The sequence below is a fragment of the Acromyrmex echinatior genome, unplaced genomic scaffold (genome assembly GCF_024713525.1).
Source record: "Acromyrmex echinatior isolate Ae372 unplaced genomic scaffold, ASM2471352v2 Scaffold30, whole genome shotgun sequence".
NCBI lineage: Eukaryota > Metazoa > Arthropoda > Insecta > Hymenoptera > Formicidae > Acromyrmex > Acromyrmex echinatior.
The window spans coordinates 89,715-105,000 of record NW_028259064.1 but is presented as its reverse complement, the minus strand read 5'-3'; the positions used below and the strand labels follow the sequence as shown (position 1 = coordinate 105,000).

Below are 15,286 nucleotides of genomic sequence, written 5' to 3'. Positions count from 1 at the left end.
ATAATACGCATGAAGTCACATGATGACTCATCGCCACGTAGCAGTCTCGATTTGTGGAGTGTCATATCTAAAATATCTAGATTTATCTATAGCCTTAATTAACAATTTTTCCTATAAATAAATCATTAACTAACGAAGCCGATAAGGCCAATATTATTATTAAAAAGATTTGAGATCGCTAACGTTAATCGTTGAGGAGTTAATTAATTTGAATTAATTAAAATTATGTATTATTAATAGAAACTCATTAATAAAAATATGTAGCAAGTAAGTAACAATTTTAACAATTTAAATAAATATTATATAATATAAAGGACGTAAAAGGGTTAAAAAATATTGATAACTGAAGGTCTTACATTAATAAAGTATAATAAGATTTAATTAAAATTTAAATGAACTTATGTATAGAGATATTCCGGCTTTTTATTAAGCTCTCTTCAAATGATCCTTAAACATTTAACAGTTCCTTAAGTGTATCCATTGCTTCATCGACAGTTTTAAATTAGTTTATGATAAAACATTGAATGTTTAATATGCCTTCCAAGAAAACGATATATTCTTCTCAATCGATTTGCAAGTCGAATGAAATTTGAACTTTCATACAAACGAACACCTCAAATGTGATGGTCAAAAATTTAAACATTTGAAAACGTAAATAACATTTAGTCAAATATATATATATAAATTCGTATAAATTATGAGTATTAAAAAACGAAACTTATAAGTATATAAGTGTTAAGAAATATTAATAACATGTCTTAGATTAGTCTTTTATAATGTTAGTTTTTTACAATTTTTAATGTTTAATTTTTAAACTGAATAATTTTATTTCACTCTTAATGTTCTATTTCATAATTTATTAGAAAAATTTAAACAATTAAAAACGTACATAACATTTAATCAAATATATATAAAAATTTTAGAATAAATTATGAATTAACATTGTCAATAGTCGTCAGTTACTGATATTATAATAACGAAATTGTCAGTTAAACACGTCATGACATTTATAAGCATAAATATGGAATTGTGTTTTTGTCGACCAGCAGAGACACACTTCCAAGGTTTAAAATAATCGTGTCACACTTTCACTCCACCAAATGATGGACTTATCTCTGTTGACAAATAAGAGCACAATATATATTAATATTATAGTGTTTTAACACTATTCTCTCTAACATTAATTAACATTTGTATATTATATTATCGCTGATAATGGTCCAAAAAATGGGATCGAAACATTTGAATTTTTAGTATTTTTTGTATATATTTGTTCATAACCGAAAACAGCGTTTGACTCTATATAGCGGTTAATTTTTACTTGATTAATTATTGTAATTTGTATTAATAACTAAATAATATTTGAGATAATTATTAAGCACTGATTAATATGCGAATTAATCATGCATGAGTCATCGATGACTTACCAGCGATAACGAGCTCGAACTTGAGAGTCTTATCTTTCCGGAGACAAAACAATAGCCAGCGGCTATGATTTTCTTTTGAAACAGTAGCTAGCAGTGCAGCAAAGCCAATCGAGAAAGAATCTAGGGAGAAATGATTGACAAGTCGGCTTCTTTTGTTCTACAGGCCCAGCCTTTTGTACTCTACCGCCGATCCAATGTATAAACCTCGTTTTGCTGCTTCGATGACTCAGATCAGAAGTAGACATCGACATGACATCACGTTAAGTGGAGTCGTGGAGCAATAGCTCTCAAACTTCGCACTAGCCACCAGACCCATCAGGTCAATTCGTGTCGTTCGTCGCTTCGTGGGATCCTTAGTGGGATTTCAGCCGCTCTGGCCGAAAATACTGTTAATTTCAAAGTCTCGCGTTATGTTTAATACATATTTGTTTAATACATATTTTTTGTTTGATTTACTATCTTTTAGCCATCGTGACCACCTTAATTAGCCTGAAACAGATAAGTAAACGCGAATTTGTTGCGTTAGCCAGCGCCGAACAGAGTCGGAGAAGAAGCAGCACGGACCACGGAGAAATTTAATTTGTCAATTACTTTAAAATTCCATCAATTAACGAAAACCTAATTTGATTCTTTAGTTCTAAATTGAATTCGTGGCAACCGTGCCCAATTTCCGATGTGACTAATATTTCCATATGAAAAATCATTTTCCAAATTCGGCACGTATTACTAATTCTGGGAAATTCGAGCTCCCCCTTCCTCTCGACTCGTGAGCGTTACCGATTGGCGCCTATAAACAGAGCGAAAAGCTCGAGCCCGCAATCATTTCTGATCAATAGATCAGAAACGCTGGAGGAATATCTCTCAATATATCACAATATATATATATATAAAAAGTATGGATATGTTGATTTCACATTCAAGCTTCTCTTTTCCTATATCCCTCGGATTGATCGCACTTGTAGGAGCTGCTCAACCCTTCTCCTTCTCCTAGGCTAACCGCGCTCGTAGGAGCTGCTTAGTCTACCCTTTTCTCCTGAACTAATCGCACTCATAGGTGTTGTTCAGTTCATCTCTTTTCCTATAAACTAACCGCGCTTGTAGGAGCTGCTTAGTCTGTTCCTTCTTGGAATTGATCGCGCTCATAGGAGCTGCTCAATTCTTCCTTTCACTATTATCTATTTCTTCTACAATTAATTTCTAATTCTGCTTTTCTAATGCTATTATTCCACCAACCGTCGATAATTTAAACAAAAATATTTTCGGTAAAATGACCAACCAAGGATTCCGTTAATTTCAATATAACCAGCGTGTCAGCCAGTTCAGTAATTTAAATTTTAATATGATGTTATATTCTATTTCCATTCTATTTATTCCTTCATCTCTTCCCGATGAAATGATATAATGACTTTAACTGCTCCGATTCATTAATTTCTTTTAAATGAATTCTAATCAATTTAACTCATTTAAATCATTTATTATGATTACAATTATTCACAGAAGCATTAAGCCAATGGCAAATTCAACAAATAATTCATGTCTCATATTGATAAAGAACAGTGCCGAATTCCATTTTAAGAGGACAGTAACTATTAAACTATAATAGTAATAAGGCTCAATAAATTTAAAAAAACAAAAAGACAAAGGGCTACGAGCTTAAAACAATTATCATAAATTAAAAAATTTTTTGAACCATTAATAAATAAAACATGTCATCTAGTTAAAATATAAACTTTAATTTCCGGTAACAAGCAAAATAAAACAAATGTTTCGATCCCTGTTAGATCATTATCAATGTGAAACAAAAATAACAGTGGAAATAATACATAGAAAAGATATATAAAAATTAAAATTCGTTCTCGATCGCAGTATTAAATATAAATCTCGCTCCAATATAAGTAGGAATAATAGGCGGGTTCTAACTCAGGTCCTCTGAGGGGAGCGCGGGGCGCGGGGGGTACTCGGTGGTGCGGGGAGTACTGGTAGGTGCGGGGAAGGGGCGCGGAAAGTCCCGGCGCTATCAGTGTTTACTGATATGATGATACGTATCGGTGTGGTTCCAATAATACGTGACACCACAACATAGCGATACGTATCATCATATCAGTAAACACTGATAGCGCTGGGACTTTCCGCGCCCCTTCCCCGCGCCTACCAGTACTCCCCGCGCCACCGAGTACCCCCCGCGCCCCGCGCTCCCCTCAGAGGATAAACGCATCTTGCGATGCTCCATGCTGTGTATATATACATAATGTTAAAAAAACGTTTCTTTTGCATATAGAATGTTAAAACTTACATGTTACTGCAGTTCTTCTTCGTTTCGTACAATGCATTGTATTCAGCGTAGTACATTTTTCAACCGTTCGTACAAGCGAGTATCGCAAGACTAATTGTATCCGCGTAAATTGTGATATATATATAACTTTTAGAATCGAAGAGGGGATAACTCTCCCCTCTTTTTCTAAGAATTGCGAACCTGTTGCAACACGTTTGAGAATATAATGAATTAAGAGTCGTCCGACGAAGAAATACTGTCCGACGATAGTGGATGTACTAGTGATATGAGCGAGTATGAAATGGATCGCGTAGAAAAATTCGTGTCATCACGTCAGAGTGCATGAGACCGGTTCTTTCGGTAGGCTAGACGGCTGGTCGTGCACCAATTGCAGACTACCTTTGTACATTATATTCTCATGCAGCATGTGTCCACTTTGCACACATTAAAAAAAAACATGGAAAACTACGAGCGAATAGAACGCGAACTGTTGGAACAGTGCAGTCAGGTCGCTACTCTGGTGGAGTGTTTCTCATGGTTGCAACGATGCGACGAATGCATCGAGCAGCTCGAAGAACTTTGTCGTGCCAAGCGTCCACGTCTCACCATTGGATACAATCACATTGGACAGACAATCTGCGGTGACGAGAATCGCGCGACTCGCGGGTGCAAAGTTGGAATTGAAGCGACGTCATGTTTCGTGCACGTTGGTGGCGAGTACGCGAGTGGCGAGTACGCGAGTCGCGACGAAAGATCTCTGGTCTGGCGAGAGATCGACGCCGCGTTTGAAAGCTGTATATCGACAGGTGCTGTGATAAACTCTAATCACATTGAGCCGCGGTTTTTGGAAGACGCGAGAGAAATAGTGTTCGAGCGTGTACGAGACGCTGTAGAAAGACACGGTAGCGTAAAAGTGAACACCGCGTTCAACGGTGAGTTCGCGACGAAGGATAAACGTGCTCATAAGAGCATAATTACAAAGAACAACGAGATATACCGATACATCGATTTGTGCGAGTGGTACGAGCAGCGTGTCATCGAGCCTATCCTAGCATCGCTCGAAGAATTCTAGGAACATGACAGCGGATGGGCATTGTCGCGAATCCTCAATTTGATAGTGAATATGAATAAGCATAATCCAATGCATGCGGGATGTCACATCAAAGTGCCGCGAGAAATAGCGACGAAATGAGCAGTGATCAGTGTGCGTTCAACGGGCAATGCGTGCTTCGCGTGGTCGGTGGTCGCCGCGCTGTATCCGGTTGAAAAGAATACGAATCGGGAATCGTCGTATCCGCATTATACGACAGTACTGAATCTCGCAAACATTGAGTTTCCAGTGACTTTAAAAGATATTTATAAATTTGAATGGTTAAACGCGGTGTCGATCAACGTGTACGGCATCGAGAATAAACAGATTCTTCCTCTGCGACTCACCAATGAAAAGAAGAAGAAACACGTCAATGTATTGTACGTGCAAGATCCACGCAACAGTGTTGGACATTTTGCGTGGATAAAAAACCTATCCCGTCTCGTGAGCTCGCAGATTAGTGGGAAAAAGAACAGGAAATTTTTCTGCAATCGGTAAGTATACATGAAAAAAAATTATTATAATTTTCCATCTTACTAAATAAAAATAATGGTAATAGTTATAATTTTTTCTTTTTTTCAGATGCTTGCACTATTTCAGTGCCAACGAAAAATTGCAGTCGCACGTAATGGACTGCGAGAAGATGAACGACTCCGCTATCCGACTGCCGAGCGAGGACGGCAGGTGGCTCGAATTCGGCAACTATAACAATCGAGAACGAGTGCCGTTCATCGTCTACGCCGATTTGGAATGCGTCTTACGTAAGACGAAATCCGACAAGGAAGACGCATCATCGTACGCGTATCAACAGCATGACGCGTTTAGCATAGGCTACTACGTGCGATGTGCGTACGATGACGCGTTATCGTCGTATCACTTCCATCGCGATGAAGACTGTATAGCGTGGTTCGCGCGACAACTCAATGATTTGGCGCATCGAGTGAAAAATATAGTATCCGCCAACGTACCCATGGAAACGTTATCGAAAGAACAATTGGAGGCGTACCGTAGCGCGACGCGTTGTCATATTTGTGAGAAACCATTCGCGCCGGACGATACGAGGGTCTGCGATCATTGTCATCTCACCGGTAGATATCGTGGTCCAGCGCATTCGAATTGTAATTTAAATTATAAAAATTCGTTTTATATTCCAGTCGTATTTCACAATTTATCAGGCTACGACGCGCATTTTATAATTAAGGAAATTGCTACCGCGTACAGTGGACATGTAGATATACTACCGATAACTAAAGAAAAATATATTTCATTCACTAAACATGTCGATAGCACCAAAGACGCAAATGAAAAGAATTTTCAGAAAAATTGCATAAAATTAAGATTCATTGATTCTTTCAAATTTTTAAATGCAAGCCTTGATAAATTGGCGTCGTATCTCGATAAAGATAAATTAAAAATTGTACGTTCCGAATTTCCAACATTAACGGATGAAGAATTTGAATTACTCACACGAAAAGGTATCTTTCCGTACGAGTACATTGATTGTGTCGAAAAATTGCAGGACACGCGCTTACCGCACGAATTATTTTTCAGTTCGTTGACAGGCGATACAGTATCCGAGAGCGATTACGCTCACGCCGCGAACATCTGGAAGCGATTCTCCATTCGAACGCTCGGCGAGTACAGTGATCTGTACTTGAAAACTGATGTCTTGTTATTAGCAGACATTTTCGAAAATTTCCGCAATAGCTGCATCGCGAGTTACTGTCTCGATCCCGCGCATTACTATACATTGCCAGGTTTCACGTGGGACGCCATGCTGAAATTTACACGCATAAGATTCGAGTTGTTCACTGACATTGATATGGTCATGTTCATCGAACGCGGTATACGCGGTGGCCTCAGTCAATGCTCCGGCAGATACGCGCAGGCTAATAACAAGTACATGTGTTCGTTCGATCCGTCGAAACCGTCGTCGTACTTGATGTACTACGATGTGAATAATCTGTACGGGTGGGCGATGTGTCAACCTTTACCATACACCGAATTTCGGTGGGTCGAAGACGTTGCGAACTTTGACGTGAGTGCGATCGCTCCGGATTCACCTACCGGTTATATTCTCGAGGTTGATCTCGAATATCCGCAGCATCTACACGACCGACACACTGACCTACCTTTCTGTCCAACGCGCGATAAACCGCCTGGCAAGCGCGAAGATAAACTTCTAGCGACGTTGTATGATAAACAGCGTTACGTCATCCATTATCGCAACCTGCAGCAATGTACTCGTCACGGTCTTCGCGTAACAAAGATCCATCGAGTATTACAATTCGCGCAATCTCCATGGCTTCACGATTATATTAAACTCAATACATAATTTATTAGGAGTATAAATAAGTTTCCGCCATTTTTTATCAAAAATTGGGCATTTATTGTGAAAGAACGGTACATAATGTTTTATTCGAAGTATTGTCCATCGCTAGCCACTACTTTTTCCCATCTTTCTGGCAGCATACGGATACCGCGTCGGAAGAACGCTTCATCTTTTGAAGCTATCCACGAATCGACCCAATTTTTGGTATCTTCATATGATGTGAAGTGTTGCTCAGACAGGCCATGTGCCATCGATCGAAACAAGTAGTAATCAGAAGGAGCAATGTCTGGTGAATACGGCGGGTGGGATAAAACTTCCCAATTGAGTGTTTCCAAATAAGTTTTGACCGGCGCCGCAACATGTGGACGAGCATTATCATGCAGAAGAATAACTTTGTCGTGTCTGGAGTAGTAGTGGGCGCGTTTTTCCTTGAGTACTCGGCTCAATCTCATCAATTGTGTTTGGTAGAAAGCCCCAGTAATGGTTTCGTTCGGTTTGAGCAACTCATAATATACGACACCAAGCTGATCCCACCAAATACACAACATGAGCTTTTTTCCATGAATGTTCGGCTTGGCTGTTGATATTGAAGCATGGCCAGGTGGTCCCCATGATTTTTTCTTCTTTGGGTTATCGTAGTGAATCCATTTTTCATCACCAGTGACTATACGATGCAAAAAACCCTTTCGTTTATGCCTGGCAAGCAGCATTTCACATGTGAAAAATCGGCGTTCAACGTTTCTCGGCGTCAGTTCATATGGAACCCAATTTCCTTGCTTTTGAATCATTCCTAATGATTTTAAGCGATGTGAAATTGCTGGTTGAGTCACTCCTAATGTAAGTGCAAGTGCTTCTTGCGTTTGGCACGAATCTTCATCCAATAATGATTCCAATTCCGCGTCTTCGTACACTTTCGGCCTTCCGCTACGTTCTTTGTCTTCGACGTCAAATTCACCGTTCTTAAACTTTTGAAACCACTCACGGCAACTTCTTTCACTTAAGGCAGCCTCACCATATGCTTCTACAAGCAATCGATGCGCCTCAGCTGCAGATTTCTTCAAATTAAAGAAGTAAATCAAAAGCTCCCGCAAATGACGTTTATTCGGCTCAAAACTCGACATTTTCGCACGAAAAAAGATATATGATGCTGATACAAAATCGCTAATATTTCAAGGTTATGTTGTTACCAGATGTCCAATCTTACGATATGACGTTTTACAGCAGACAATTTTAACCATAACATACTGGTGGCACCATCTTTTGTCAAACGGCGGAAACTTATTTATACACCTAGAACGTCCGCGAAAAATGATTTCGAAAAAAATTTATATAAACTAATGAACAACGCAGTATTCGGCAAAACTATGGAGAATGTGCGCAACCACGTTGATGTCAAATTAATAACAAAATGGGACGGACGGTACGGCGCGGAGGCAATGATCGCGAAACCGAATTTTCACAGCCGCAGCGTCTTTGCGGAAAATTTGATTGCAGTCGAAATGCGCAAACTCGAGGTAAAATTCAACAAGCCGATTTACGTAGGTATGTGCATACTTGACATATCGAAAGTCTGTTTGTACGAATTTCATCACGAGTACATGTCACCGATGTATCGCGACAAATGCAAGATCATGTATACCGACACGGATAGTCTCATTTACTATATAGAATGCGACAATGTTTACGAGACTATGAAACGTGATATCGCTAGATTCGACACGAGCGATTATCCTGCAGACAACGTGTACGATATGCCTCTCGCGAACAAAAAAGTACTCGGCCTGATGAAGGATGAAAACAACGGTGTATTAATGACCGAATTTGTTGGACTTAGAGCGAAGATGTACGCGGCGAGAGTGGATGGCAAGAAGAACATTAAAAAGGCGAAAGGCGTAAAGAATAACGTCGTAGCGCGAACGATAACGTTCGACGATTACACGCGATGTTTGAACGAAGAAATTGAAATGACTCGCCGTCAATCGTGTATACGATCTAAATTACACGAGGTGTACACGATATCCGAATCGAAAATCGCTCTGAGTCCATACGACGACAAACGATACGTCGTACCGGACTCGACGGAGACGTTACCATGGGGACATTGGCGGATACCTTTGTAATATATGTATTGTGTATATTATATGTTGCTATTATATGTATTACTATTGTACTTTACACTTTTTTTTACATTTATTATATAAGTATTATTTTTTATGTATTACGATTTTATGTATTATTGTACTTTCTTATAATACATATCGCATGTTTTTTTAACATTTATATACATATTATATACTAGTATTCTAATTTACTTTACTTATTTTATGTGTTATGTTTTTTATCATTTATGCTGCTCCATACATAAATTGTTACAAATAATTATACATTTTGTATACTCCAAAATGAAGATGATGATGATGAATGGGAAGTAATAAAAAAAACGTTTATATACTTATATTTTTTTATATACTTATATTTTTTATATACTTATATTGATATATTTTTTTTACATGTAGAAAAAAATATGCGAAAAAAAAATTTTATCAAATGACATTGTATCCATGAATTGTGCGATCCATCGAATCCCAGCCATTTGACGTACACCTTGTCTCCCTTCCTGCGCAGTACTTTCTCCACGAGATACACGTCCGGATGAGTAGCGCGATGCAACTCGTGCTCGTAGAACGCACCAGCGATGGATTTTCCGCGATAGTCTTCGAGTAGATAGGTTACGGGATTGGTACGCTGCACTTTAACGATCGTAAACACCTCGGTGGTCCAATTTGGTGTATAACCCTTCTCAAAAATCGTCTTGTACTTGCTCACGCGTACCGAATCGCCCACTTTGAATTTTGCTGGACCAGCGATTTTTATCGCTGTACACCGTGTCCAAGAATCTTTCGGCGATCGCGGGAGTTACGTTGGCGGGTCGTATGCCGATAGTGCGATACTTGCGCGCATTGTAATCTGATACGAGACGCGGCAGCTCGTCGATCCACTTGTAATTGCCGTTGAGTGTAAACATCTTCCACATGTCACTTTTAAGCGTACGATTGAACCGCTCGACTACCGACGCTTTCAATATCGAATACGTGGAATAGTGATTAACGTTGTGTTTTTTCAAGATTTTCTGCACACCAACGTTGTAAAACTCCTTCCCCATATCCGTTTGTAAATTTTTAGGACATCTTCCACTTGCTCGAATTATCTCAACAATAGCATCAGCCGTCTCGCTTCCACCCTTGCTCTTGAGCGGTACGGCCCACGCGTACTTGCTCAACACATCGATGACGGTGAATATGTAGTGGTGGCCTCTGTTGAAACTCGAGTACGGATGCATCTTGACAATATCAGCCTGCCATAAATCGTCGTATCCTCGAACTATGACGCGTCTTCGTGGAAAATTTCTTCTCGCCGGAGCGTGCAATTCCTCGACGAGTCGACGTCTCTCCGAGCTAATTTTTCTCTTTTCGCTGGATTTCTTTTTCATGATTCGACGTGTAATACAAAGACCAAAAGTATTTTTTTCTCGCTGACGCCACTTGACTGACTCGTTTCGTCGATACACAATTTAATTTATAATAAGACCGGCTTCGCGAAATTCTTCGATAATCGACAGCATCTCGTTGTCGTGAGCGTTGTTGCCCGCTCGGTGCGAAGCGTCGATCATAGACGATCCACCAGCTCGTTGGGATCGTCCCAGTGCACGTAATCGATCGCATTGTCATTTAATGTCATTGCGTGAGGTAATCCCTTTCCAGATTTCTTCTTCTGTTTCTTGGGTGTGATTGACATCAACGGCGCGATTACGTATTTGTACTTGTATCCCCTGTTGCTCAATAATCGGCCCTGCGAATGATGCTTGTGTTTGTGCGCATTCGTCACCAGCAGCATGCTCTTGTATTTGTTCATATCGTCTTCCGTGTAAAGGAGATCGTCGGGAATTCTCTTGAAAATTAACTCGTAAAGACCGGGCGATCCGGCGTATCGTACGCCGTCGATAATTATGTTGTCAGCATCATCCACGTCGAAACGTTTATTGCCAAACATCAATCCATCCTTGTGTAGGTAAACGCCGTATACATAATCTATACCACTCTTCTGTTTATCTCGCGCTCCCCTCAGGACAGCCTCGACGTACTTTTGACCCAGCGGACCCAAGCCGGCTTGCAACGCCTCTCGACCTTCCGACGTTTGCAACTGATTTTGAACCTTTGTTGCTAGCGGGTCATCCGTCGTTTCGAAAACGTTATTCAACGATTCTATCGTCGGTACGATCATCGTACGCGGAGTGGAGGTTATCGGCTGTACACGATCGTGCGATCGATCATCGGATTTATCCGAAATCGCGGAACGCTCGAACGTCTCACTCTCTTTCTCTCCCTCTTCTTCCTCTTCTTCTTCCTTCCTCTCGCGTTTGGAGGCAGACGCTGCGTCATCGTCGCGCGATTGTCTCTTTATCACGTGCACACCGGGGCTGTTAACGATTTGTCGCAGCGGTTTGATAATAGGCTTAAAATGTCTGTCCAATGCCATGTCTTCCTCGATTCTACCGGTTTTTAGAGCGCGATGTTTCTTGCGGATCGACTCGCTCGTCTTCTCGATCTCTCTCGCGATTTTTTCACGCTCGCGCACATCAGCCATGTTCGTCTCTGGCGAAGTATCAACAACGACTAGTCACGTTACAGTATTGCGAACTCGTTAAATCCCTTTCTGTATCTCCCGTCTTTAAGCGCACTATCCTTGTCTATTACTAAAAATCCATATTTTTTTTGCCAACAGTCACTGCACAACGTACAAAATTCGTCGTAAGACATGTCGGTGTTCACGTGATCATTGTAAACGTGTTTCAAGTTGGTACAATCCTGTTTGAACAGGATCAGCAGGTCCGCGTTGTCGCGTATCAGATGTTTAGGTATCCTCGCGTACGTCTGACAAAGATAGAAGCAGTCAACGTTCGCGTGGCGACCCATCGAAAAATATTCTCTCACCGCATCCTGCTTGTCGCATGCCACGTCGTCAAAGATAAAAATAGAATTTAGGCGCGCCTCGTTCGGTGGAACGATGTCGTTATTGTTGGAAAACGTAAAGTAGCCGATCTCATCGATAGATGTAAATAAATTTTCGAGATATCGATACTTTGGCTGTTGCAGTGATTTCGAGTAGACGTACACGTTCTCGAAACGTACGCCATTTGGACTCTCGAGCAAACTTATGAGAACGTTGATTTTACCACAATTCGACGGGCCGCAAATGATCGCGCGTATAGTACTCGGCAGCATTTCGCCGTGCTTGCGCTTCTCCGCACTGCCTCCCATCATTTGCGATTTCACGTCACAGTTTGTGACACGTATCGTCAGCGGTTGCAGTACGAATTTCATGCTCACACTAAAGATTACGCGCTCTCAAACGATTATTTAAAGGTGCGCGAATCCGCGAATCGCGCAGTAGCAAAATGTATCTCGCGCTGTGTCATCCTTCCGATATTCAAGATTTGAGCGCCGAGCAGTTACAATATATACTGAAGGTCGTACTCTTACGCGTGTACGGTGAATACATCGAACATGTCTGGGACAAGCTTTCGGAACACGTGAAGGCAGATTCGGAGGTTCGAACTTATCGTCGCTGCGACGAACACTACAATCAGCCGTGGCAGCGGACGCATATCGACGGCCCTACACCGAAGATAAAGGATTGTAGCTCATGTCGGCGTCGCGCGGCAGTCTGCTAAATCGAGCGATAAACGGGCTTCCTTTCGAGTTACATATTCCGGGTTATCAGTTTTGCGGTCCGGGCACTCGACTTACGAAACGATTAACCAGAGGTGACGCGGGCATAAATCCGCTGGACGCGGCGTGCCGAGAACACGACATTACGTATTCTCGAAGCAACGATCTCACCGATAGATACATGGCGGACAAGGTACTCGCCGATAAAGCGCTAGGACGCGTCGTCGCGAGAGATTCGGCTCTGAGCGAGAGAGCCGCCGCAGCTGCCGTCTGGGCAGCGATGAAAGCCAAGACCAAGATCGGCATGGGCATGAAACCGAAGAAGAAAACGACGAAAAAAAAGGCGGCGAAAAAGCGGATACTTCTGACGGCGAAACGAGGCGGTGCGTTACCGTTTCTACCAATGTTGGGTGCACTCGGGTCCTTGATCGGCGGAGCAGCCAGCGTGGCGAAAGCGGTAAAGCAAATGGAGCAAAGGATAGCAAAACCGCGCGACGTCAGCTCGAAGAGCTGCAACGTCACGATCGCGCGATGGAACAGGGTCGCGGACTGTATCTTGCTCCGTACAAATATGGACATGGACTGTATCTCGGTCCATACAAACATGGACAGGGCGTAGCTGCAAAGAAAAAAAAAAACGTCAAAAAGATGATAAAAATGCCGTCTGGCGCAACTACCAATGTACAATTGAACGAGCTCGCGTGACGTATGCGTGTACCATACTTTAGAGGCGTTTTCATGCGTAACGCATTACCGACGAGCGGTGTGCGCCGAAACGAAAGCGGTATCGTGAATCTGAACGATGCGACGGGGCCTGGTACTCACTGGGTAGCGTACGCGAAGAGGAACAATCGCGTCATGTATTTTGACAGTTTCGGTAATCTTCGACCGCCTAAGGAACTGGTGCGATATTTCGAGAACGACGCTATGGCGATAGAGTACAATCGCACGTCTTATCAGACGCACGATCAGAGTTTCTGCGGACAGATGTGTCTGCGGTTTCTGCAAACGGTAGACGCGCGTGAATTTAAAAAGCTCGACGAGGTGCTGTGAAATCTTAGTATTAGTCGAACGCTTTTTCCATCATGTCGTTGACGCTTACGCTGAGCGGAAAGAGCACCGTCCTCGCGGCGAAATACTTCCCCGCCATAGATTTGAGTGACGGAGATTACGAGCTCGGTTTGGCGATTTTTGAGACTTATCACACGATACCGAACGAATCGAACAATAAATTTTATTTCACCAAAGACGACGTGGAAAATACAATTTCTGATGGCTCGTACGAAGTGCGAGATATAAATGAATTTCTGAAACGCGCGATTTTACGAAAACGTCCGCACCGCGACGCACTTGAAACCGTTGATGTAGTGGATGATGACAATAACAATAACACTGATGATGATGATGATGATAATGATGAGGGTGAAGAATATCCGATTACGCTCCGCGCAAACTACAACACGATGAAATGTGAGATTAGATGTGCGTACAGAATAAACTTTGACAAGTCCAACAGCATTGGATCGCTGCTGGGATTCTCGTCGAAGCGTATACTGCAACCGCGAAGGTGGCACGAATCGGACGTGTCGATCAACATAATGAATGTAAACGTTATCCGCGTAGAATGCAACGTGATCGCGGGTGCATACAGCAACGGCAAAAGCGTGCACACGATACATGAATTTTCGCCGGGCGTGGCACCAGGATATAAGATATCGAAGAGGCCGACGCAAATCATTTACCTGCTGATCATCGCACGGAGCATTACAGATCTAACGATACGCATTGTCGATCAAAACGGACGATTGCTCGATTTTCGAGGAGAAGAGATCACCGTTAGATTGCACGTACGACGGCGACAGTAATAACGTGAGCGTGAAATGCTCGTGCTGAACGGAACGGAGCGTACGCAGAGAGATAACGTATCCTTTACAAGGTCGGTGACGCCACAGCTCGATAACGCTCGCTCATCCAGCTGCATCAGGAAGAAGAAACTCAACGCGACGAACGTTATATTTTTAAAGTCTTTGGGCTTCGCGGTGCGCAACATTTGAGATGACTGATATCTTAAACATTAAAGACGAGCCGATCTTCGATGATCGCATCGTCAAGATTGAGACTCACACGTATAACCCGTTCGCCAACACCACGTTTGGGTACAGCGACGAAATAAGAATACCCATACAGCAACAGGATCTGTATACACTGCCGTACGAAAGCTTTCTATGTCGAGGGAAAACTGACGAAGAACAAAGTGGTCCAGGATGCTCATGTGATTGGGAAATAATTGCGTCGCGTTCATATTCGATGAGATTCGATATGAACTCAATGGTGTGGAGATTGACCGTAATAGAAATGTGGGTATAACTAGCACGCTCAAAAACTATGTAACAGTGTCATCCGACAGAAGCGTGATTCTACGGAATGCCGGCTGGG

General features: G+C 41.9%; 2 protein-coding genes and 1 pseudogene across 2 annotated transcripts; 2 read left to right on the top strand and 1 right to left on the bottom strand.

The window, feature by feature from the left end:
* The first annotated feature begins 5,345 nt into the window (after nt 1-5,345).
* Nucleotides 5,346-7,152, top strand: LOC147906467 (uncharacterized). Its single transcript, XM_087416532.1, has one exon. It carries the CDS (start codon nt 5,418-5,420, stop codon nt 7,122-7,124), a length of 1,707 nt encoding a protein of 568 aa, XP_087272658.1. The 5' UTR covers nt 5,346-5,417; the 3' UTR covers nt 7,125-7,152.
* A 1,297-nt stretch (nt 7,153-8,449) lies between these two features.
* On the top strand, nt 8,450-9,260 carry LOC147906466 (uncharacterized). The gene has a single exon (XM_087416534.1). The coding sequence runs from the start codon at nt 8,459-8,461 to the stop codon at nt 9,239-9,241; it is 783 nt and encodes a 260-aa protein (XP_087272660.1). The 5' UTR covers nt 8,450-8,458; the 3' UTR covers nt 9,242-9,260.
* Nucleotides 9,261-10,297: 1,037 nt separating this feature from the next.
* Nucleotides 10,298-12,155, bottom strand: LOC147906465 (uncharacterized; annotated as a pseudogene).
* Nucleotides 12,156-15,286: the final 3,131 nt, after the last annotated feature.